At 41.4% G+C, this 26,646-nt stretch overlaps 1 protein-coding gene across 1 annotated transcript in view; it reads left to right on the top strand.

Moving 5' to 3' along the window:
- ALK (ALK receptor tyrosine kinase) overlaps positions 1-26,646 on the top strand; it is a gene marked incomplete at both ends in the record, with an annotated part of 331,753 nt that overhangs the window by 206,835 nt on the left and 98,272 nt on the right. Inside the window, one exon of the mRNA XM_082048887.1 lies at positions 20,119-20,246. Coding sequence (XP_081905013.1) covers positions 20,119-20,246 — 128 coding nt within the window. The remainder of the gene's footprint in view (positions 1-20,118; positions 20,247-26,646) is intronic.

Raw genomic sequence — 26,646 nt, 5'->3', positions numbered from 1 at the left:
TGCTTCATCAGACATCCCATAAGTATGAATACAGCATCCTTGTCTATTGAGATTAGGTCTGTCTGTATCACTTGTACCTGTCTCCAGACGTTCTCCTTCTCTGTGTGCCTCACCTGACTGCTTTTGACTGTCACCTCAGCTGCCCTGACCCCGTATGTACCTTTTGTTGACACCTCAACTTTATTGCTGATGCATAATCCACATATTGTCATTACCTTTTCTTCAGGATAAGTTTAGAAATGAGGGCTTTTGAAGTCAGGTGCATAAAAATAGGTGGGGTTTTTTTCATATGTAGCGTTTTCCAGACAAATTTAGAGACACGTCTGGAAGTCCAACATCCAAGTTCAGTTTGTCATCAGAGGGTGAAAACCTGCACAAGGGTTGGTAATCCAGAGACTTGACACGAGCTTTTTGTTTGTTTTGTTTTGTTTTGTTTTGTTTTGTTGGTTTGCTGTTGTTTTGCTTGTGTTTTGGTTTTGGCTTTTTTTAGAAAAAAAAATAAAAAAGGAATGGGGGAGAAGGCTTAACCCTGCTGAACTCTTTGAATCTAAAAAGCTGTTAGAAGCAAACAGCTTTTGATCGCCATCAGCTTTTGACTGAGTTAAAACATGTAACTTAAATTTAGGAACATAAGACTGGAAACAATCCCTGGGATTGCAAGAGCTGTGGCATTAGTTAGTCGGTGCCTTTCTGGTCTCTCCATTGTAATGGAATATTTTATTTTACCTGTCTCCAAATCAATTGAAGTTCAGTAGTCTCACGCATCTGTACACAGATTGCTTATTTCAGGAGGCTGTGTCGTGTCTTTAATCTGCTGTCTTCACCTTGTCCCATTCTTCTTTCTTTTCCTTTCTCATGAGTCCTTGTCTCCATCCCCTCATTTCCTAGAAAGTGATGATGTTGAAATTCACTACTAAAACTCCTTTTGGTATGGTATTGTTTTCCTCAGGCATTTTTAGATAGAATCTCTGATACGTGCCTTTAAGTTTCAGTTATGTGCTGTTTCTGATATTAACAGATATTTCTGTGCAGGTTGTAAATACAGGATTGTTCCTAAAGACAGGGAAAGAACAACAGCTGAGGTCTTCTCCGGACTGTAATTTGTGCAGCTTGGGTTTCTGCCATAGAGATCACTCTGCTTTCTTTCAGTGTCTTTCTTCCTGAGATGTTTTCACGGGTTGCCTGGAGCCGTTCAGAGAATGCTAAATAGTGCACAGAGTGTTTCTTTGCTCTTGACTCACAGCTGTAACCTGACATCCCATGGGCTGAAGGGAAAACAATACAAAGCTGAGGCAGAAGAAGTTTACCTAGAGGAAGAATCAGCCTTCAAGTGTTTAAATAGATGGTTTTGTTTGTCTTGATCTAGGCTGTTGTTTTCACCCAGAGGCGTTTGAAAGAGCACCCGTTTTCCCATCTCACCTGAACCACAAACTGCAGCCTCAGGGAGAATGTGGTCACAGTCTTGGCTGCCTCTGGGCTACCGTGTCTGAGGCAGCTGGTCTGTTGTATTTATTTTGGCCATCCTGCTCTTATCCATGTGCTTGTCTGTTCCTGCCTGATCCATCACTTGCCAGCGCAGTGGCCCCTCGGTCCTTCTCCCTGGCCCCTGCTCTTTGACTCACTTTCCAACAGATGAACTTTCTGGCCTGGATATGATCTGCCTGTGTTCTTCAGTGCCCTGTTTACAAAGCCATGTATGCATTTCAGAGTTTTGAATGTTGCCTTTTGCTAGCACAAAGTAACAAGAAATAACCTTTTCTCCTTTTTCTTCTCCCTCTGTTCATAGAAAATAGTGACCGGAAAAACAAAGTACAAGGTGAACAAACCACAGAGCAGAATATCTAATAGGGTCTGAAGGGCTTCCCTCCAGGGAAGAACTGCTTGAGACTTTCTAACTTTTGCACAGTTAACAGGAAAATGGTTCTTTCACTCTGAAATTGATTTCAGAGAGGACTGAGGTTTGAAACATATGACAGAAGCTTCATTAATAATTCTTTATGCTCTTCTAGTTCTTTGCATTTTCAAGGCCTACATGAACAGGAGCAAAGCACAGATTACTTCAATAAGCCGATAATAATATGCATTTTCTTTTTCATGTATCCTGTTTCAGTGCAAGTTGGGTTCATTCAACTGAAGCTCTGAGTCTATAACTGATAAAGAAAAATGGAACATGTGGCTACTGTTGAGCCTCCAGTGCTATTGAGCTGGGAGCACCAGCAATCCAGCATTCTTTGTTAAAGAAAACAGCAGTGAAGACAGATATCTTTAGCCAGAGGAGCATCTTCTACACGTGCAGGATCACAGAATAGTTGAGGTTGAAAGGTGTCTCTGGAATCATCTAGTTCAGCCCCTTTGCGCAAAGCAGAGCCAAAGCAGGGTATTTGCACAGATTGATAAGATGCTACCTGAGCCTTCTCTTTTCCAGGCTAAACAATCCCAACAGTCTCAGCCTCTTCTTGTATGTCAGATACTTCAATCCATACAGTCATTACCTAAGCTATTCATCTAACATCTACTTATTGAAGTACCTAGAAGCTATTTTTCCTCTTGTGGCTGTAGGGTTGAGAAATCTTTCTTCTTCTGGCAGAATTCATGTCTGGGTCAGCTGAAGTGGGATGTTTGTGGAGACAGAGTTCAGGCTGTCCAGTAGAAGAGGGCCTGCCCCATCCATCCATCCTGGAAAGAGTGGTGCTGCTCAGTTTGCCACATCAGCTGCTGTGACATCGGGCTGCAATTTCTGTGAACCTTTAGCAGAATCTTGTGGTGGACTCTTGTGTGTTGCACCTCTGCTTCTCCACTTTTATAATAAGTGGACATGAAACTGTTTAGTGATATGTTGAGGACTACAAAGTGCCTTTCCCTGGTAACTATGTTCAAGCTGAGGGGGTTACATTATGCTATAGTGCTCTTTTAAAATGCTGGCAAGTCTCAATCCAGAAGTAACTACACTATGCTGGTGTATCAGTATGGTCAGAGGAATAAAACTGAGTTTTTGTTTAGTCAGAATTTGGTGAAATTCAATTTGTTTTGTTTGTCCACTCCATTGTGTGTGGTTGAACAGAAATTCCCCCAAGGGAGGAAACTCTGTGTGTGCTTTTGAGCGAATTGCATTATTTTCTGTATAATAATTGCTGTCTGAGAACTTAGATGACTGACTAACAGAAGTTGTAAGGCAAGTTCTTGAATTTACATGGTTCACATCAGCAGGCATGAAATGTAATACATAGATTCACCATTTCTCTCTTTGCAATGGAGAGATGATTTACATGGGACATTACCTGCTTGGAAATGAACATTTTGCATCCACTAAGCACCTCAGGATTCAAATTTGTCCCTGTGAAACTAGGAGGAGAGAGGAGAAGGTGCCTAAGCTTTTTCTTTTTTTCATGAAGCAGAAATTGAAAAACATATAAACAGCAGGATAGGAATGCTGGAGTTGCTTGTACTTGGCGTACTCTGAAAGGGGTTTGTTCACGTTTGCAAAGCAAAACCAAAAATCTGGAAGGCTGAAACAGAAAATGACCAACTGCAACCAAAGCATTTGCTGCCTGTTTGCTGTGAATGTGCAATTGGCCTTGGTCTTTTAATTATAATCCATAAAGATGGCTCTGTTCCCTACCCACCCTTGAGCTTCCAGTAGCACTGAGTGCTTAGGGCTTGGGCTGCTAATGCTATAATTGAAACAGCTGCTCTGCTCTCTAAGTACTTTATTCATTCACCTTTGAAAATGTTGATGGATCTGTGGCATGTTCTGGGCCTTTTCTGTAGATATGAATCTCAAACACAGCCACTTGCTAGATAGAACTAATGAAGATTATTTGCTACAGCTTTTAGTGTGTTGTCTCAGTTGTTAAAAGGAGAAGAAAAAGGGAGGGGGTGAGGCGGGGGGGCTGCTTTTAGGCCATAAAGCTCTTTGGACTAAATTCACTTTACCTACAAGACCAGACATCCTAATTCTCTATTATTCTCAATGACTTAAACTACAAGTGAATGTAAAATATTACTAGGCCAAAAGGTCATTATTTTTACATTCTGCACTGATTTTTAAATTAGCACACACAGAGAAGAGCTGCTGGGAATTGTGCTTTAAATGAGCAGAGCATTGGGGGGGTCCACACTAATTCTTGAAGGCCTCAGGCCAGTGGCTGCTCTGCAGCCCCCCATTTCTCTCTAGCTTTGAGACTGCAGTGAAAGGGCTAAATTGCTGTTGCAGTGCTTCTTAAAGCCTGAAAACATCCGGCCATCAACAGAAGCTCAAGTACACCCATAGCCTTTCTCAATATACTTTCCTTTACCTGTCGTTTTTCCTTATCCTTGTATTCAGCTCTTTTCTGAACTACTGTCCAGAAGATGTTTGTTGTCATGTCAGATTAATTCATTTAATGAGTGGGAAGTGATCCGGGTGTGGGCTAATGGCGAAGCTGGGATGCGGCTGGCAGCGACTAACAGGGATGTGTTCAGCAGAGCTGTGGCAGAGATGGAGTTACTGACCAAAACGCAGTCACTTGACTGCCCGATAGCGCTTCAGCATGATGGTGTCTTCCCTCCGGCCCATTGCTCAGCTCAGCATGTCCTACAGACTCCAGCAACTCTAACCTCCTTGTGACTACAGTTCGGTATATCCAGAGGCAGTTTACCCATGCAAAAAGGGTTGTGTGGGAGCATCTGAGATCTTAATTACCCAGGAGCTGGCTCACCCAAGAACAAGCTGGAGCTGTGTAAAACCCTTGAGCTAGGCAGAGGCAAGGGCTGCTGTGGTCCATGGGCTGATTTTTATTCAACAGTATTGATTGTTCTTGGCAGATATGGTGCCTGAGGGCTTTGTGGTTATGTTTGTTAGGGAAAATTAGAGGTCATTGTGAGACTTTGAGAGTTGATAAATCTAAATTTCGATGAAAAAGGCAAAATCCAACTCTGAAGCAAGTACTCAGGCAGCCCATGTGGAAAAGCAGTGAGGGAGCACAGAAAGGGCTGGGAATTTTACTGTGTTTTACCCGTCACCCTGCAGCACTCGGATTACAGTTGCATTCTGTTTAGGAGGAGGAACAGCGAGGGAACGGTCCTAGAAAACAGTATGTTGTGAAATCCTCTCAATGTGACATGAAACAGACGATCAGTGTCAGGAAATGCAGTCTGGGTGTTGCTACCCAGTTTATGCTGCATGCAGGTGAGCTGACAGTGTGCACCCCTGCACAGATAGCGGGCAGCTCTGCAGCCTTCGCTCTCTGAAGTGCTCAAGGGTTGTTGCAAGTTAGTGTAGCAAAACTCATCCTTGGTCAGAGTTTGATTTATATATTCAAAATAGGGTTTAAGTCAAATCCGAGGAATGATGCCTGGATTAATTTGGCCTTTTTTGCTGAGCTGGGTATTGTTAACTTACTCGAGCCTTACAATATCCTCAGGCACCAATTATGCCTTTTTATACCTAAATTCACAGAAATGTCACAAGGTTTCTAAAGTCACACTGGCATAACATAGGAGGGACCTTTTGCCCCAATTCTGCCTTGTGAGGGAATTGTGGAATGATTTTCTTTCCAGGCTTTGCTTGATACAGGTTAGCTTGCAAGCAAGACTTCCTCATTGAGGCTGAGCTCATGTTTCTGAGCTTTCCAGGATGCTGCAGCACATGGTCTCCTTCCCAGAATGGTGTCTGAAGGCAAGAGCCATTCCAGCAAGTGTACTTGAATTGCAATTAAAGATGTTATTTAAACAAGAAAAAAAAAAAAGACTACTTGAATTCGAAAGACAATTTAATGTGATACTGAGACAAGCAGCATTGGCAGGACTGTTGTCTTTTTGGGAACGCACGAAAAGGCTTAGGTATTTTCTTTATCAGTAAATAGTAATGACAGTCATCATCATGTTTTTGTGCCGTTTTAAAATCACTGTTCAAAACCACCTTCAGTTTCATTGGCAATACTAACCCAAGGAAATGAGCTTCTTGGGCTAGGTACCTTTTTATTTGACTGTGAAGAGCTAGTAAATTGTACTAGAATGTCTTGTGGAGTCTGTTTTCTCTGCATGTTCCTTGTCAAGGCTTTTCTTATTTATGCTCAAATGAAGCGCGTATGCCAAATGTTGAGACTAACAGGCAAACGTGTGCTGAGCTAAATAAAACATATCTGCTCTCCAAGTTCTGGGAAGCTGAGATCCCAGACAGCGGCTTAAACTTGTATTTCCAGGCAGTGGCAGACATGGTTGGCAACTTTTGGCTTCCCTTCAGGATGTTCAGCATGACCTGCTATGATTCTCTTCCTGAGAAATACCCAATACTAAATGAGGGAGATTAGATCAGGGGGACAGAAATAGGCTCAGCATCTCTGGCAAAAGTTAGTCTTGAATGTAGGCATCACTTCTTCCATTTTGACCTACACAGCAGATGTTATATATATTCCAAATGTGGTAAGATAGTGAGGACATTGTTATCACATCTGATAGCATTGCTGTGACTGCTGCCGTGTTGGAAGCTGTGCACACCTCGCTTCCATGGCAGTTCTCTCCCTCTCAAGTTGATGTCTCAGTTGTTAAGTAGGTGCTGGCCTCCTGTCTTCCATTTTTTCGAGTACACTGACCAGGTGATTGTTTTAGTCACTCTTTTATTTTAAATATCTTTCTCCATTCAAAGTTGAGTCAATTCAAAGGTTCCCTTCTCCAACAGGTTAGCTCTTATAATACCCACTATGTAAGCAATAATGAGCACAACCTTTCTGCATTCCAAGCCTCATCTTTCCCCCTTCAGATCCTTCCTAATGAGTCATTTCTTTCAAAAATCTGTTTGAAGGATGCAAATTAAATTGGAAAAAGGAGTTGTTCATCAGGAAATGTATATTTTGTCTTCTCCCCTGCAATTTCCTTTCCTGCTACCCCTCACATGCTTATGTGTAGACATCTTCTGTATTGCACAGATTTATGGGCGAGATTTCACTTCTGTTTTTTGCACCATGTTTTATTTGTATTTACTTCTCTATTTTGCACTGCACATGGCACACCACATGCCCAGTGTAATCACCTGGCCTGCCTCTGTCTTGCACCCAAACACTGAATAGCTGAAGTTATGGGAATGGTGGCATTTGCTCAGGATTGTCTGCCAGACTTTTCAGTTTCTGGGAATCTCTGGAATGTTGTCAGTTTTCTGACTAGACAGCTTTTTATGGGATTTGACCATTCTAGGAACCTCTTACAGGAGATAGGAGACTGGCCTGCAGTGGACAGGAATGCCTGGAGTGAATGTTCTATAAATCCTTCTGAATCTTATGATCCAAACAGTCCTTCATCCAGTCCTTAATCTTTCTCTGGATATATTGATACCTTATTTTGAAGTCTAGGTTATTAAAGTGGCCAGATAATTTCAAAGTCTCCCTAAAGGATACAGAGTTAAGCACAGCTGTTCTATTAAGTAAAACCTTCCCTCCCATCCACTCTTTCAGTCTTTTAACCTAAAATCTTTCATGGTTTTTATTCCACCATATAGATGGTAAGCAGACAGAGTATTCATACTTCCCTTTAGCTGTAATGTAAAAAGCCCTTGCTGAGTGCTGAGGAAAAAATCCCAGTTTAATTGGTCACCCAGACACAGCTATTGAGAACTCTGTTATTTCAGAATACGTTGCCACTACTCTTCTCTTTGAAATGACATCCTGTCTTTCTGAAGCCTTGAGTGTACTTGACTGTAATTAAGATTAGATTATTTTTTACTTTCAATATTTAAATAAAACCCCAAAACTACTCTTTGGCACACCGAAGCAGTGCTGTACATTGGGTTGAAAGGATGGATTTCCTTCTGATCCTCAAAGACAATTAAGTTACTCCCCGAAGCATGAAATTTAATTACCCTCATCAGAAGCGGCATGATGCAGTGGATTAGGACATAGAAATAAGAATCAGAAATTTTTATCTCTGATCCTAGTTCTACCATCTAGTTATTGACTGAGTCATATAACCTTCCTGTGCCTCCTGTTCACCCACCTGAAAAATGAGGTGTTTGATTTCTTTGCTAAGGGCTGTGAGGTCTTGTATGAGCATCTAAAGATGTAACAGCTTGTGTGAATGCTAAGTGTTCCTGGGATTGCCTCGGCTTACATGCTGCCAGCAGTTATTGCAATTTGGTTTCATACAGTGAAATCTCATTTTTTGGCAGTGTTAGTTTCATTAAAGGAAGTATAATCAAGTTCATATGCAAACAGGGAGAGGACTACAAGAGGAGGTGACACTAAAGAGCCATTGCGCATCAGAAAAGTGTGTTGAACTCACATCAGTTTTGGTGCTGCGTCTGAGTGGGATTACTAGTTGTAGCATCCCAGGAGTGCCTCCAACTGCACACTTCTCAAGAGGTGAAAGAAAGTGTTCTCCATCTTGCATGGTTTAACTAGGGAGCAGAAAGGAACGTTCAGTGCCAGATGGGCATACTCCTCTGGGCAAGTTGTTTAGCTCTTCTGTGTTTGCAATTGCAGTAGTCTCTTACTGGAGTGATTAGTCATGTCATGTCAGTAGAGAGCTCCCATGAAAAACTCAGAACTGTTTATTGGATGTGATAAAGTGGCTAATTAAAATAATTTGTTCTGCGGTTTAAAAAAAACAACAACGCTTTCTCATGTCTCAATCCCACTTGACCACAGAGCTTTTGAGTAGATGACCTTCTTAATATGCATTTAGCATTGTTTAAATTTCAGAATGGTCAGTAACAAAAATTGTCCTGTAAGCATCCAGATTACTCTTTCCACAGACATTTTAAAAAGGAAATCTGAACTAATAATAGCCCTGCAATTATGTTCCAGTGCAAAGGTGCCAGTTTGCTCTGTTGGAAAGAAGTTTGCCCTCCACCAAACAGCATAATTTCATTCTCTATCTTTGAATCCCTCTGCAGTTCCTCTGCTCTTTCTTCCAGGGCCTCTCTCTGTATTAAACCCCATTAAAAGATTCTCATTTGTAATCTCAAGAATTAGATTGAATTGTGAGGCTGCAATTCTTCAGTTACTTACCTGATTCAATTCTTTACAGCACTCAAATGTAAGTCTTCACATTTTCAGAGCAGGAAATTTACTTTAACCAGGTTAGTAAAGCACAATCTTTGTAACAATGATTTCTCAAAGAGACACTCAGGAAAGAGATTTAAAAAAAAAAATAAACTCTATGGAAGTTAACAGGAAAATATATTTTTCTGTAACTTTCATCTTCTGCCATTTTAATACATTTTCCTGTGTAGAATAGTTGTGTTGTGGTCTTGTAGCACGCTCTAAATATAGGAGGAGATCCTATAACCAATGAAACTCTAGTGGCTTAATTGCAAACTTCCACTGTTATCCAAGAATAAGTATGACATAAAAATAACCTTTATTGGGTACTTGTGTGTCACTGAAACCTAAAGCAATTTCTGCCATATTGTGATATCTCCCCAGTTGTACAATTTTCAGTGGAGTAGCTGTACAGAAGAGCCCAGCATTGCAATCCTAAAAGAAGCTTCTTTCCCAGTGCACGTGAGGCAATATCATTGCAGTCTGGAGACAGAGTCTTCTTGGTCTCCTGTTCTAGGCACACCATGTCTGAGTCATTGGTCAAACCTAGCAGAATTACAGAGCATTTTCTTGGGGGGGATGTTATTTTATCTTAAAAGCATAAAAAGGTAAAAAGAAAAAAAAATAATTACTATTATTTAATAATTTTTATGGCAAAACTTCTGCAAAGCCAGGTTCTAAAGGCATTATGAGGGAAGGGCAGGGAAGCATTCTTGGAACCAGTCACAGGGATGTTAAAGGTCTGATCCAATGACACTAATAAAGGTCTTAACTGTGTTTAACCTGTCACCGGCAGTTATGTCTTGCTTATGCAAAAGGCCACAGAAAAGGGTAGAAAGACAACTGGCATTAAATCAATAGACAACAATGTATACCACTTTTTTTTTATTTTATTAAGTAGAATGATGCATGAGCAGAAGAGTTTGCATTGCGAACTTTCTGCATTGTACATCAAGACTTATCTCTTTTAGAGCTTGTCTCTTGCATTAATATATAGTAACTTTGTTGCCATTTTAGAAAGTAAATCCTTTTCAAGACTATATCATCATGCATCAAATTCAGGCCCTCATGTCTTTTAAGTAATTTTAAGATCAGTAAGCTGAAATTAATTTAAAGTAATTATAAGGCGGTGTATTGTATTGTTTAAACTAATGAGAAAAGAGTCTACATGGACTCTTATGGATCGTTGTATTTTTCCCCCTTCTGTGATGTAGAATCGTAACGGCATCTTCTTGAAAACAGTTTTTAATTTTCTGTTGGCTGCAGCCTGAAGAGGTCTGTCTGGTTCTTCCTTTGTGCAGTACCCATTAGTTGCTGAAGTTACTGGAGCAGTATGGAGGCAAGATGAAAACTTGTTATAAACTCCTGTATAATTATGCAACGGCACGCAGGATGGAGAAAGTTGTATTCTTTCACCAATTCATCTAGCAAAGTGGAAAAATCAACTTTTGAGCTCCTACTGTTAATTTTCAATTCTGTCCTTAACAAGGTTTCATTCTCAAAAATCAGCTTCTAATTTTTTGACTGCCTTTATAATGCCACAGGTGGATTTTAATGTTAAATACTCTGACACAGCTGCTATTATTGCTATTTAATTTTGTAATTCCCAAAATTTCGCATGGCCTTTTGCCAAAGAGGTAGACCAAGTCCTTGCCGAGACACATTGCATTTTGCTCTCAGGCTCACCACGGTCAGTGTTGGTAACAACAGAAGTATTTCAGATGAGAGGCAGCCTGTACCAGGAGCAATAAAATCGGACTGTAACTCAACTTAGTTACAAGAAGTCTGTTAATTTCCACAGTTTATTTCCTGTGGTGAGTGGAGATGAGAGAGCAAAACACAGCTTGAATTCAGAGAGTTTTTTTCTTAAGGTGAAGGGATAGTTTGAAGTGCTTCTTTTCCCTCAGCCTCCCATTAATAGCTGCTGGGGGCGCACAAGCCGAATCGGGACTCAGGGATCCATGCAACACTTAATTTCCCACCCCACAGCTCGGATGCCTTCAGCCCTCACTTACTATATATAAGGCAATAGGTTTTATAAGTTATTTGGGTTTTGCTCATTGTTTCCATGTTTTTCTCATATGTTGAAGGCTTTAATTTCATATCGGCCTCTAAATGTGAGAAAGCAGTGGCTTTACCAGAGCCAGGCTGGGACAGCATTCTGGGTAAACTTAACTTGTGCCTAGAGGCCGGTGCGAACTGGCAGTGCACAGTACTGAAGAGATGGGTGGTAACACAGGTGTCAGGCTGGCTGGCGGCACAGAAATGATTTCTACCTTCCAGATGTAGACAAATGTCTGGAGAATGGTCACAAAGATGGCTGCTGCATAGGGGATGTCAAGACTGAAGTCCCAATGCTTGCTGGAATCAGGCATTAAGAGGCACCTCTTTAGCAGGATGAAAGAGCACCCAACGTGTATGTGTGTGTTAATTGGATTCAAAATCATTTATCTGTGAAGAAAGACAAATGCAGGACTCAAAATATTCTGGCTGGAGATTTTACTTGAGACTTCCAGCACTTTTTTTTTTTTAATTCACTGCCTCTGAGAGAGCATCCTGACTTGCACTTGCAATTAATCAGTGCTGGCATTACCCAGAGGAGCTTGCAAAATGGCATCTAATGCATTAGTGTATTGATTAGAATTAATCAGGAATGTGTTCCTCCCGAAGCTACAAGCGGCATGAACAACTGAAGAGTGTCTAACTATAAATACCTCTCAGAAGTTAAGTTTCCATGAAAACTGGATTATGGCTTCTGAAACAGGGTAACTGTGTATGAAGTAGAAGCTGGAAAGTAAAACCTCTTACCTGGAAAACTGAGTCATGGATAGGAGGAGTAAGAATGGTTAGGTTACAGAGAAATACTTGGGCTTGTTCGGGTTCTATTTGCTCACCTAACCATTGGAGGGGCTGTGCAAGGCCTGAGGTTGTTTCTATGATACCTTCACTCTAAGGAGTGCGAATGAGTATGGTTCTGTGCACCACACTGTAAAAAAGATATGAAGCTACTGAAGAGTGTCCAGAAGAGGACTACAAAGTTGATGAAGGGTTTGGAGGGGAAGCCATATGAGGAGCGACTAATGTCGCTTGGTTTGTTCAGCCTGCAGGAGACTGAGGGGAGACCTCATGGCGGCTACAGCTTCCTCACAAGGGGAGGAGGAGGGGCAGGCACCAAACTCTTCTCTCTGTTGACCAATGACAGAACCCAAGGGGATGGCAGGAAGATGTGCCAGGGGAGGTTCAGGTTGGACATCAGGAAAAAGTTCTTCACCCAGAGGGTGCTGGAGCACTGGAACAGGCTCCCCAGGGAGGTGTCGCGGCCCCAAGCCTGGCAGTGTTCAAGAAGAGACTGGACAACACCCTCAGACACATGGTGTGAACTGTGGGGTTGTCATATGCAGGGACAGGAGCTGGACTTGATGATCCTTGTGGGTCCCTTCCAGCTCAGGACATCCTATGATTCTGTGAGTATACAGAAGGTTGTTTGAAAATTAAGTCCTTGTACTATGATCAGGTTCCATCAACAGTATCTTCTGCTTTGTGGAAGAATAATACCTCCTCATAAGAGAAATTCTGGGTGTAGCCCAGGTTTTCTTTAAGCAACACATTCTCTGTAGTTAATATATCCAGGTCTGAACTTGTCTAAATTCTGAAAATATTTGAATCTAGGTTTCAGAGCTACTTTGTCACTGAAGGCTAAGGTGTTATTAGTTTGCGTCTAAATCTTTATATCTTGCAGATTCTAGGTGTCTGAGTCAACTCCTTTCTGTCTCTAACTTCAGTGAAGGTCCTGTTGGGTGGATCTGACCCGCTCTATCAAGATACTGAGCACTGCCTAAACAACACAATGTAGTGTGTTGCTTTGCAGCATAAAGCTTTAAATTAAGATGTTAAACTGTGGTCTCTCTTATTGCTTGGGGCAGTTATCTAGAGAGGTCATCATGGTTATTATGGCAAATGTTGTTGTAAAAATAGGCTTTGATGTTGAAGGCTGTGTGGAGATGATAGTTATGTGCACAGTAACTGATGCCTTTGTCCTTGCAGTTGTCAGTTTACCAGTCTGATTCATCACTCTGTAGCGTGCTTGGGGGTTATGCAGAGGAATAAAAGGAGCAATCTGTTATCAGCCGTAATTTGCTTTTGGCAGCCAGGTTTCACAGAATCAAAGAATGTTTGAGGTTGGAAGGGACTTCTGAGACTGACTAGTCCAACTTCCCTAGAGCAGGTTACCCAGAACCACAGCCAGTCAGGGTATGATTGTCTCCAAGGATGGAGACTCTCTAAGATTTCTGGGCAACTCGCTCCAGTGTTCAGTCACGCCTAGAGTAAGCAAGTTTTTTCTTGTGTTTAAATGAAATATCTTGTATTTCAATCCAAGCACATTGCCTGTTGTCCTTTCATTTGATACCACTGTCTGGTTCTGTTTTCTTGCCATCCTCCCACAAGACAGAAACATGGATAAAATCATCCCTGAGCCTCCTCTTCTCCAGGTTAAGCCAAGTTTTCTCAGCCTCTCCTCATATGTCAGTTACTCAAGTCCCTTAACCATCTCTGTAGCTGTGTGCTGGACTCACTTCAGTAAGTCCATGTCTGTCTTCTCCTGGAAAGTCCAGTATTGGACCCAGTACTCAGATGTGTGTTCCCAGCACTGAACAGAGGGGAAGGGTCACCCCTTCAACCTGCTGTTCCCAGTGCAGCCCAGGAAGCCATTGCTCTTCCTTATCATTGAGGACACATTGCCAGCTTATGTTCAGTGTTTTGTCCATCAGGATCCACAAGTTTTTTTGGCAAAGCTGTTTTCCAGCCTGTCCTGATGCCTGGAGTTATTCCTCCCCAGGGTCAGGACTTGGCATTTCTATTTGTTGAACTTCATGGTCCCTGTAGGCCCAAATTTCCAGCTTGTTAAGCCCCCTCTCAGTGGCAGCCAAACTGTCCTATGTATCAGTTTGGCTGGAAGTTTGCTGATGTTGCAGCCTGTCCAATTATCCAGGTCATTAATGAAGACAGAAAACATTACTGGCCCCATTGTTGGCCCAGAAGTTTACCACTAGTGACTGGCTTCCAGCTGGACTTGATGATACCATTGATGATAACCCTCTAAGCCTGGCAGTTCAGCCAGTTTTCAGCCCACTTACATAGTCTGTACATCCATCAGTTTGTCAGTAAGGATGGGATGGGAGACAGCATTGAAAAACCTTACTATAAAGTCAAAATAAGCAACTCACTGCTCCCCTCGTCCACCCAGCCAATCATCTCAACACAGAGAGCTATCAGGTTATTTAACATGATTTCATGACAAGGAAGCTCAACACACAGTATTTTCCATCTATATCAAAAGATGACTGAAATAGCTTTTCTGTTACCTTGCTAAAATCCTTTCTAAAATTAGATTCTTAACATACAGGGCACTAATAGAAATTTAATAAAGCTACTGCTAATTAACATCCAGTGCCTATCAGTTATGCCGAAGTAGATCTTGCTGCTGCCAGGCATCCTGTGGTACAGGATCTGGAAATGAGTATAGGTGTGCTAAATACAAGGTGTTGTATGGAAGTCTTGAGATCAGAGGGTCATTCAATCATGGAATGACAGCAGAACTGAATCTCATCCGAATTGCCTACAGGTCTCTCTACTGACCCAGCGGCTATTTTTAAAGTCCCTGATATATCCACCAGTTAGTGTCATCTTTAGCTCATTTATTTTTGTGTCTCTGAAGAAATAGGCTGATACTCTGGATTTCTTTTCACATGAATCTTTGAATTTCAGACAACCTATTGTAGGAATTTGTACCACAAAGTATGAATATATTTTGTAATGAATCTCACTCACTTGAGTGAGTCTGCCTTTTCCCTTCTTGCATTGCAGTGATATAAAATACCTGCTTGGCAACAGCTCTGGGAGTTAATAAAGTTTCTGTAGTAAACTATGAGAGGCCTGAGAATTTCAAACTAAAGTTATTGCACCAGTAACTCAGAAAAGCAATTCCTAAAACTTCTGGCACATTTATCCAGAGGGTTAGCAGTAGCACAGAAATGGAAATCATTGTTGAGAGCCACTGCATACTTGGAATTAAAGTCCATCAGTCTTCTGAAGCTGAGGAGAACAATTTTCATGACATATAGATGCTTCTGTGTTTTATAACAAAAATTAAATCTGGGGTGGTTTTTCACTCTATTTGTAGGGAAATTCGTATCCTTTAATCCCTATAATATACCTAACTTGGGATGACATCTAAAGAAATAATGCACACAGAAGGTAGGCATTTAAAATACTCTCAATGCTTTATTAAATTTCAGTAAAAGCATTATCTATTTGGGGGAGAGAGGTGGAAAAAGAGTGAGAATGCCAACATCCCTTTCTTAAGCGGGAACCTCGAGCATGGAAGTTGGAAGATGGGAAGATATGAAGATACCTGTAAACAAAAATGGAACTTAGCAGTCTAGTTTTACCCTTCTTGCTGGAAAAGAGAGGTAGGAAGAAACCTAGTAAATAATTAAAAACCAGTGTTTGATTTTCTAAGTTGCAGGTCAAGCTGCATTAGCTGTCAGCAGGGTCTTTATGCAGCACTTGCTTAGGACTTTTCCGTAGGTCCTTAACATTGCTGTTGGCAGCTTCCTTACCTGCTGGGAATTTTGTCCAGTTCATCGGAGTGTGAAGACACCATCGTGTCCCTGATGAGACACACAGTTCATCTGCCTGTGGAGCAAAGAAAAGTCTCCTAGCTGGGAGCAGTATAGAACTATAGAATCATAGAATCACTTTGGTTGGAAGAGAGCCCCAAGATCATTGAGTCCAACCATAACCCAACTCTGGCACTAAACCATGTCCCTAAGTACCTCATCTACCAGTCTTTTAAATACCTTCAGGGATGTTAACTCAGCCACTTCCCTGGGCAGCCTATTCCAGTACTTTACAACCCTTCCTGTGAAGAGATTTTTCCTAATATTCAATCTTAACCTCCCCTGGAACAACTTCAGGCCATTTCCTCTTTTCCTGTTACTCGGTAGAAGAGCCCAACACCCTCCATGCTACAACCTCCATTCAGGTAGTTGCAGACAGCAATAAGGTCTCCCCTCAGCCTCCTTTTCTCCAGGCTGAACAGCCCCAGTTCCCTCAGCCGCTCCTCATCAGACTTTGGGTTCTTTGATAACGGCTGGTTTTACAAGACACCAGTCCAAACAGTGATACATGGGAAAGGTTTATCTCACAGGGGCTAAAGGATGCTGGGGCAGGAATTAGCAGGGCTCATTTGGAGAGCTTTAAACTAGACTTGAAAGGGGATGGGGTTGTAGCTGGGCTTATATCAGTGGGGCAGCACCCTAGAGCTGATGAAGACCGGGAGGCCTCCCATACCCGTGAGGTGGAATCAGTGTGCTCAGCTTGCTCTCTGAAATGCCCGTACACCAATGTGCACACCATGGGGAATAAGCAGGAGGAGTTAGAAACCTGTGTTCAGTCAGGAGATTATGACCTGGTGGCAATTACAGAGACATGGCGGGACAGCTCACATGACTGAAATGCGGTCATGGGTGGCTATGTCCTTCTCAGGAAAGACAGGCCAGCCAGGCGTGGTGGTGGAGTTGCTCTTTACGTGAGAGAGCAACTACAATGTATCGAGTATTGTCCAGGCACAGATGAGGGGTGAGTCGAGAGTCTATGGGTGAAAATTAAGGGGCGGGCTGGCAGGGATGATACTGTTGCGGGTGTCTATTGTAGGCCACCAGATCAGGGTGAGGAAGTTGATGAGGCAGCTGAGAGCAGCCTCACAGTCACAGGCCCTGGTTGTCGTGGGGGATTTTAACTTCCCTGATGTTTGCTGGAAGGGCTACTTGGCTGGCCAGCCACAGTCTAGGAGGTTCTTCCAGTGGATTGATGATAACTTTCTGTTGCAAAGGGTGGAGGAGCCAACTAGGAGAGGTGCACTGCTGGACCTCATCCTCACGAACAAGGAGGGTCTGGTTGAAGCAGTAAAGGCTGAGGCCCGCCTTGGCGGGAAAGTGTAGAGTCTTGCATCTGGGTAGGAACAACCACAGGTTCCAGTTCAAGTTGAGGAATGACTTGTTAGAGAGCAGTGTAGGGGAAAGGGACCTGGGGGTCCTGGTGGACAGCAGGATGACCATGAGCCAGCACTGTGCCCTTGTGGCCAGGAAGGCCAGTGGCATCCTGGGGTGTATTAGAAGGGGGGTGGTTAGTAGATCAAGAGAGGTTCTCCTTCCCCTCTACTCTGCCCTGGTGAGACCACATCTGGAATATTGTGTCCAGTTCTGGGCCCCTCAGTTCCAGAAGGACAGGGAACTGCTGGAGAGGGTCTAGCGCAGGGCAACAAAGATGATGAAGGGAGTGGAGCATCTTCCTTATGAGGAAAGGCTGAGGGAGCTGGGTCTCTTTAGCTTGGAGGAGACTGAGGGGTGACCTCATTAATGTTTATAAATATGTAAAGGGTGAGTGTCACAAGGATGAAGCCAGGCTCTTCTCGGTGACAACCAATGATAGGACAAGGGGTAATGGGTTCAAACTGGAACACAGGAGGTCCAACTTAAATATGAAAAGAAACTTCTTCACAGTGTGGGTGACAGACACTGGAACAGGCTGCCCAGGGGTGTTGTGGAGTCTCCTTCTCTGGAGACATTCAAAACCCGCCTGGGTGCCTTCCTGTGTAACCTCATCTGCTCCAGCAGGGGGATTGGACTGGATGATCTTTCGAGGTCCCTTCCAATCCCTGACATTCTGTGATTCTGTGAAAGACTGAGAAAGCTGGGTCTGTTCAGCCTGGAGAAAAGAAGGCTGAGAGGGGATCTCATCAGTGTTTATAAATATCTCAAGGGTGGGTGTTGAGAGGATGGGACCAGACTCTTTCCAGTGGTGCCCAGCAATAGAATGAGGGACAACAGGCACAAACTGAAGCAGAGGAGGTTCCATCTGAATATGAGGAGAAGCTTCTTTACTTTGAGGGTGCCAGAGCACTGGAACGGGCTGCCCAGAGAGGTTGTGGAGTCTTCTTGTCTGGAGACATTCAAAACCTGCCTGGACGCATTCCTGTGTGATCTGCTGCAGGTGAACCTGCTGTAGCAGGTAGGTTGGACTAGATGATCTCCAGAGGTCCCTTCCAAGCCCAACCATTCTGTGATTCTGTGATCCTTTTCCCCCAGGCACTTTCCAGCCACCCTGAGCCTGTAGCGCTGCCTGGGGTTCTTGTTACCCAAGTGCAGGACCTGGCACTTGGCCTTGTTGAACCTCATAAGTACAGGGGCTGAGATTTGGGAATGATGCATGGTTGTAGCAGGCATAAGTGATGGTTGGTTGATGCAAATGTCGTGCATATGTTGTTATATTTCCTTTTGGAAGTGTTTCTTCACTTGGTAACACACACATTCTGTCATATTTCTGGACTAGGAGGTTCTTGTTATGGATACCAGATAAACTGTGGTTTCTTTTGTTCAGAACATCTGTTCCATTTCCGTTGTCCAAGAAAAAATGTCGCCTTCTACACAGCCCACGTACCGGCACAAATCCATACGCTCAGAGTGACAGGGGAACTTGATGTGGAAACGTTGTAAGAGCAATGAAAAATGTATTGCCCCTGACCCGTTATGTCAACCAGAAATAGTTAGTCTTCCTCAAAAATGCTTAATATTGGTGTTTGAAAGCAACTTAAGGAAACATACTAAGTTTTTGTTCTCATCTTTTAAAAATTGCAGCTGGAGCTGTAAAGAACATTTTGTAATAGGCTTTATTAGACCCCTGTTGTCTTGTTTGGGTCCAGCTGACCAGTTACAGTTCACTAAAAAGAAATCTTTTTTCAATGGTGCTGCATTTTTTCCTGTATCAGAAGAGAAATATGAAGCAGTGGATTAGTAGTGACTGAGTGACTTTACAGAATCTCTTGTCTCTGGTCGTGTTTATGGTTAGTGAGCAGACACGGAATAAACTGGGGTGAAATGGGTGATAGGCTCTGTATTGCTGCCGGAGTAATACACACCTCTTGGGAGGCAGACCTTCCCAAATGGTGTCAACAGATGGTTTTACTGGCAGCCTGTGCCCAAGCATGAAAGGTGAAATGGACATGTTATCGTACAAGTATTTCATTCCTTAAAGTTTTCCTTGAAGATCAGAATTTCAGTATAAGAGGGTAAAAACTTACATTTTTACTATCTGCCGTTAGACATCTCTTGCTGAACATGGAACATCTGAAAGCTAAATCAGAGGGGGATGTGTAAGAGCTGAGGGTCTAGCCATAGTTCTTGTGCTGCCCGGTGAGGTGTTTTGGGTGGACCAGCAGACCCAGCTGACCGGAGGCGAGAAGGGGAACATCAGAGTCAGCCAGGCCTTGGTGCCTGCTAGCACCTCAGAGAAGAAATTAAGCTTATACAGACTTTTTGTTCTCATTTACTCCTGGCAGCAAGCTAAGTTGAAACACTCATGGAGTGGGGATGTTAGGCTCCAGGGCTGCCAATCCAGTTTCTTAGTTCCTTGATTTACTCGGTGGGAGCGTTTGTTTGTTTGTTCGCGAGGTGGTGAGGGAAGGAGTGCGGAGGAGGAGTGTTTTAGTTGTAGTGCTTCATGCACTTGTAGACATTCCAGCCAGCTCCATTAGAAGCAAAGCGTGTTACCTCAACCAGTGACGCGGTGCTGGGAATTACAGCTATTGCTCAGGCCCTGGAGACTGGCTTATTGCCGGAGTGACTAAGAGACACCAGAGTGAGAAACAGGAGGAATAGTATTTAGAGGGGGTGTGCATGTATACTGCAGATCTCACAGCTTGCCTTGTAAAGAAAGTTGGGTTTCTTTTAAAAAGCAGGCAGACATCTGTGAGAAATCCAGAAGCACAGAAGTGTGACAGAAGAGAGCAATAAGCTACTATTTAGCTGGGTTTTCCACATCTTAGCTGGGTGGAAGTCTTGACGATTAGAAGCTTGCTTTTGCAGAATCCACTGGAGGGAAAGGCTATGACCATGGGACACCATGAGGGGTGTGAGGTTTGGGGTAGAAGGCACAGTGTGACAAGCCACTTGTGGAGCTGCTGCTTTGGAGGATTTGGTGCTTGTAAAGTAGGCTTTCTTACCACTCTTCTCCTTTGTTCTTTCCTCTCGCTGTATGATGAGACCAGATGGGTGTTGCTTCAGAGGAGAGTTGGACATCTAGAGAAACCATTTCGGATCTCACTGGAGTACGTTGCTAATGGGAACAAGAGCGTAGCAGCTGTGGATTCCTTTGCGATGAAGAACTGCAGTACAGGTAACATTTTATTGCTTCTAGCTCATAGCGTTTTGGTGCCTTTTTGGAGGGGAGCATAAGTTCTGACTGTTACAGAACCTTCACAGAATGAAGGCATCTTGTCAAATCAATCTTTTAAATTAAAAAAAAAAAAAATCCCTTCCAGGGAAAAATTTTTTTAATGTTGTCTTAGAAGTTTTTAACTTCTTAAAGGATGCAAGTTGTTTTTAGTATAGTTTGTTGGTGTTTTTTTGTTTTGTTTTTTGTTTTTTTTTTCCTTTGGAAAGCATTTCTAGGAAAATTTAATTTTGGGAGAACCAAAGCAGTATCCATCGTGGCTTGCCAGATGCCTATCATTTCTGCAACAGAAAGCAGAACAGATGAGCGATTCCTAGACAGATAACTTGCAAGCCATCTTTTTGCTGTTCCTAGTAACAAATTTCAGGGTTGTTTTTTTAAACAACTGTGGAAAACTTGATTCTAATAAAGTATGCCTTTCTTTGGCAATGTTCCAAAGCAGTTATTGCTGAGTAACCCTTAATAGCTCAATGTAGGGCGTGGAATTTTAATGATGGGCAACCTTAATGGGGGTAACTTTTTTAAATACAAGTTCTTTTATCAATTCCAGTGTGTAAATTTAGTGCTTCATGCCAGAGGCAGCTGCATTTTAGTTCTACCAGCTTTATGGATCTTGTGAATCATACTGAAATCTTTAGGTGGCATGTCAGTGAAGAATATTATTACTTATAGCACTTAACACATTACCTTTCGTCCGTTTTATTTATTTGGAGTACTGCTGAGTTGAGCTGCATGTCCTTCTTTCAACCTGTCTAGGACAGGGAAATCTGCTGCAGAATATACATCACTTCGGTTATTTACTTTGCTCTCCAAAAAGGCCAGTTGTATTAAGGGGTTTATTGCACTGTCTTTACGCAAAGGTGTTCTCTAAGTTCCAGCTAGGAACCACTTGACGTTCTGCCGAAAGCACGAGGCATGTTCAGACAGAATGCTCCTGTTCTGCTGCTGATGCATGGAGCACGTCTTGGTATCTCTCTCAGGCTGAAAATAAAGTGTTTCAGCTCCCCAAAACAAAGTGAACAGGACAGGAGTCATTCAAATCTACAGTGCTTTGGGAAATCAGTGCAACAAATATGACCACAAACAGCAGGAGATACTCAGCTCCCATGAGGGTCCATGGATGCTTCTCTTGGGAGCACCTGAAGGAGAGCTGTAGGTGAAGGACGGTTGGCTGAGGGAAAGGATAATGTTGGCTGAGCGAGCTCATCCCAGCCCCGTTCTGCTGGGCACCCATTTGCAGATGACAGATGGCAGTTGCTGAGGCTATTAAGATACATTGTGAGTAAAAGAAGGAACAAATCTCCCATTTTGTCTGCAGATTTCTGGCAGTAGGCTACTCCCCTTCTTTGCTTACAGGACACGGTGTATGAATAATACCAGGAGGGAATAAAAACACTTGTTCTTTTTCTGTTGCTTGAAACTGCCAAGCCTTTTGCACACAGCTGAAGATGTGGTGCTGTGTCCTTTTACTAGAAAAGAAGATGATGATGAGCAGCCAAAGGTGGCACCTTAGGCTTGGAGGAAATAGGGAAAGCAATAAGAAAAGACTAATCTAAACCTGATTTTTCTGCAACTGTTGGCCTTTGGGCAGCTTAGCTACTTGGATAGCTTGATGTCACTGAAGCACCTAAAACATGAGTGAATTTGGGAAGGAAATATCTGAGAAACACTAAGAAGCTTCAGCCGAATTTTTCTAAGCCGCTTAAAGACCATATACACAACTTAAAGATAAATAAAGGCACGCAGAAAATCTTAGGAAATTAGGCTACCATTTCCATAGGTGAATACGGGTTTGGATCTAAATTAAATGCCAAGATGTGAAGAAGGTAGAAGTTTGAAGTTGGGGTTTGCTTCTGAGCATTGGGAATTCCATTCATGGAAAAGATCAGATTTTTATTGCTTTGAACTAAAAAAATAATAGCCTCTTTAGGACTGAATGGAAAATTAAGATTTAAAAATAATAAATTCAGATGCTGATAAAATTCTTCATTCTTTTTTATTCCAAATTTAAAAATCCTAGATTGATATCCCCTCTAACTAAAAATGGTTGAGTGGAAACATAATTCCATTTTTGCATTGTCTTCATTGTACTCCATATTTCCCTTTCTTCATTCAACAGTGCAGCCAATTAGAAAATCAAAGTGCTTTGTCACTTGAATATCTTCACATTTCCCAATTCTCATCATATAATCCATCTCAATTGCGTTAGATTGATAGAAAAAAGGAAAGCCCTCGCAAATTGAGGGATTTCATTTGGTTTTGGTTGGGGTTGGTTGGTTAGTTGGTGTGTTTGCTTTGTTGTTGTTCTTTGTTTGTTGGGAGGGGTTGTTGTTGTTGGGCTTTTTTGTACTTGTTTGTTTGGTTTTTTGTTTTTTAATGCTGAGGATTGGCCACAACTGTATTTGGTGCATCTCTTGTAATTTCTGTAGTTCATCACCAGCGTACTCCATCCTCTGGCTTTAATTCTTTAAGGGCTTTTTAGCACTTGATAGGTGCTAAGTGTTTGGGGTTTGTTTGGTTTGATTTGGTTTTGTTGTTTTGGTTTTGTTTGTTTGAGGTGGGGTTTTGTTTGCTTGGTTGGTTTGGGGTTTGGTTTGGTGTTTGGTTTGGTTTGGTTTGGTTTGGTTTGGTTTGGTTTGGTTTTTTTGTGGGGTTTTTTTGGTTGTTTTGGTTTGTTTTGGTTTGTTTTTCACATAAAGTTTCCTGAACCATATAATTACTTTCAATTAGAAAGCCCCTGCAGTCAATAGAAAGGCTGCTTGGACTTCTATAGGTTTTGGATCAGGACATGAAACAGGTAGCATTGCTCACCATCCCACAGCCAATTGACTTTCAGTTGCTGTCAAAAATGTGAAGCAGACTGTGTTTCTGAGTAAAACCTATACTATTGACTGTGTGATTTTGTTTTTTACAACTTACTATTTAAGTAAGTGCAATATCCAAAGCAAAAAATAAATTACAAATTGCAGAGAAGTAGTAAATTAATTTAATAATGTCAGTTAAGGGTTCGTTCCTTCTGCGAGTAAAGTAATTAGTACGGTGGCATTTTATAGTTGATGGTAATTTCTAGTAATAAAAATAGAGTTCATTTCCTAAGTAATGTATTGATTTATTAATGATATTTAATGGGTTTCTTACTGATTTTGTACTGCAGTTGTGAATTAATTAATTTGCTAACTTATTTCCAAAAGTCTTAATTAAAGTACATAATAGTAAGCACAAGTAAATGACAAGACATTGTTTTACTTAGCAATGTTCGATTTCCCAGCTCTAAGTAACTTTTTAAGTAAGAGGCGTGGACATCAAATGCTTCTAAAACATGTTAAAGATTTAATGTTGCTCTGAGGTTCTTTAAAACAACTATTTCAGACACTCAGCCTGTCCAAGAGGAAGCACTTAGCTTTCAAGTTTTCAAGCTCAGTAAGCAACATAAAAAACATATTTATTTTGGAGTGTGTTGTTGATTAAGTTAATGTTTCTATCCACTCAGCAATATCTTTTTTCAGTACATACTGAAAGTACATAGAAATATACTCATTATCTTCAGAGCTGGTAAGCAGTTAGTTCTGTAATGATCTCGTGGTTATAATACTTATGCAAAGTTCAGGTTGTACTAAAAGCAAAATCCTTGATCCAAAGCAGACGACCTCTCAAGACAGGGAAAATTTTGAAGACCTAAAGGTGGTTTTAATGGAGAAAAAAAGGCAGTGGGGGTAGAGTACGCATATGGACTTGCAACATGTATGAAGAAATATGGGTAACTTCCAGATAGAATTTTTCATGATCCCATTTGATAGATAGTCTAGCAAGAGATTTATGAATCAACTACAGGAAGTCAATAAGGGCTTTGTCCAAACAGGATTACTTATGTATCTGAATCATTACTAAAATGATGGTTTTGTGTATTCAGACAAAACCTGAATATGTATCATTCCAGTTTTCCCACATATTCTCGCTTTTGCAGTTTGTCTTATAAATTAATTTGCTGACAGGGTGCTGTGGTTAACTGAACTTAATGAAGTACCAGTGAGCCACTTTTCAGAATGAGTTCTTCATGCTTCCCACTGGAAAATTGCCTCGCAAAGTTAACCTCTTCCAAACCAAGAACTGAAATTGTATCAGTGTATCCAGCAGAATCGTAAAACAGCCGAGGCTGGAATCAACCTCAGAAGATCATCTGGTCCAGCCTTTCATGGGGAAGGGAGCTTAGGTAAGATTATCTGCACCCAGACCAGCTGTATCTTCAAAATGTCCTGTGATGGGGACCCCACCATGTCCCTGGCAAGGTTGTTCCAGTGAATGTTTGTTCTCACGGTAAAAAATTTAAACACAGGTTTCTAATTGAAGTCCCACGTGACACATAGCTAACTGGGATGTTAATAATTAATTAATAAAAAATGTTGTGTTACTTTTAAGAAAGTTTCACTTGAGTAAAATTGCAATATGTTTACAAAAGATATGTGAAGTGACTAACTTAACTATGTCAGTATTTTTTAATTAATTATTTGCTTAGTTGTGGTTATGGGACAGACGAGAGAAGACATGTACCTTCGCTGGAATCAGCAATGTCATTTGATATGGTCTGGTGATCCACCACTGCTCCGAAATCCAGGGGATGGGTGAACAGGATGATGAGCACAGTCAGTATTGTGCCAGGTTTATAAAACTGAAAAATAGACATGATTTAAAAAAAAAAAAAAAAAGGTAGTCTTAAACTTTAGAAATAGTTGTCTCTATTTGAGGTTTTGGACCAACATTTACCATGATACATACTTGGCCTATCCAGATCATTTTTATGTAAAGGAAGCTGGAGAATTTTCTTTGGTATTAATGCCATGGTTAAGGAGCTTACCAAGCCAGAGGATAGATCCAGTGCTAATTGAAGTCAATGGGAATTTTATTCAGTATGTTTGGATTAAGTTCTGAGTAGCCTTAATTTAAAAAAAAAATAATAATAATTAGGCAGATTGGCTGCATTTTCCTTGGAGTGGCCTATACTATTTATACAGTTGCACCGAGCTGTTTTTCCTGTGAATCTAATTTCACTAAGTAGGCATTTGGAAAAGCTTTACTATTTTAAGAATATTTGCCTCCAAATTATTTGGCAACCACATTCCTCCCCATTCACCTCTGTTCTCCCATGAGATATGACTGATTATTCTGACTTCACGTTGTGTGCCAAAACCCATCTCTAACTTGATAGTGTTTTAATGCTGTAAGGATCTTGTGTTGGAGAACAAAATGCTTTACAGATGAGTGTGGTGGCTGTAGTGAAGCTAAATCGTTTTAAGCTAATTCCAAAGTGAAAATTATTTCGCTTGTGGGTTTGTGCTCGTTTAAGTAAAATAAATTTAATGCACTTGTTATGGAGCTTATATATTTTTTCATTTTTCATTTTCATCTTTTAAAAATTAAGTTATAGTAATGCTGGGAATAAAAAATTAAGCAAATTTAGTCTTAATATTGCTTCTAGAAGAGGCACAGTAACTCAATTAGTTTCTTACTGTAGTTTCTTGCTGTAGTTTCTTACAGTAATGAATTAGTGATTAGCATTTCTGTTACTGACTGTGAACACCTACTTCTTGTGGAGCCAAGTTTAGACAGTTATGGTATTGTTAAGTAATTTAATCTATTTAAAACATTAGTGTAGTCACCAAAGGAGGGGTGGGAAGTGAACCTGGATAACTAAAGCATTTGGTTTTCATAGGTCTGTCATGCCAGTATGGTGGTCAATGGGACGTAGTACTCTGTTGTTTTATTTATTAATCAACTGATGACATATTTGGCTTTTTTAAGATATGAGGAGGGAGATATAAATAAATGTTTTATATGGTATGATAATGCTTGTAAAACTGGTCTTTAAAATGGATGCATTCATACAGAAGGTGGAAAGGCTGAATTTTGCCACAGAAGGATGGAATTTGGGTATTAGACAGTTAGTCTTACCAGAGGGGGCAGTTTCATCTGCTCTAATTCTGAAAAACGTAGGTTACTTGGGATAAGAAACGGAATTGAGAAATATCAGCCTTTAAAATTCAAAGCATTAATAATCAAAAGAGAAGGGCCTGTTCCTAAGAGGTACCAGGAGCTGCTTGAGAGACACTGCAAATCCCTCAGTTCCTCTACCGATGTTGGCAGTTGTGGCTCTTAAGTACTTTTTAACACCTTGAAGAATTGGCCAATACATTATCTTTTTAATGCTGTATATGATTTTTATACTGACCTTCTCCCTTAATTGAGGCTTATTTCAACAGGGGAGCCATTGATTCAGTGAAAGAAAATGAACTCTCTAATCTGCTTTCCCCAAATTGAACTTATTTTTATTACTATTAATTGCTGCCAC

This window comes from Streptopelia decaocto (assembly GCF_964273445.1).
Source record: "Streptopelia decaocto genome assembly, chromosome: 3".
NCBI lineage: Eukaryota > Metazoa > Chordata > Aves > Columbiformes > Columbidae > Streptopelia > Streptopelia decaocto.
The sequence above is the reverse complement of the archived record's forward strand: the minus strand, read 5'-3'. Positions and strand labels throughout refer to the sequence as shown.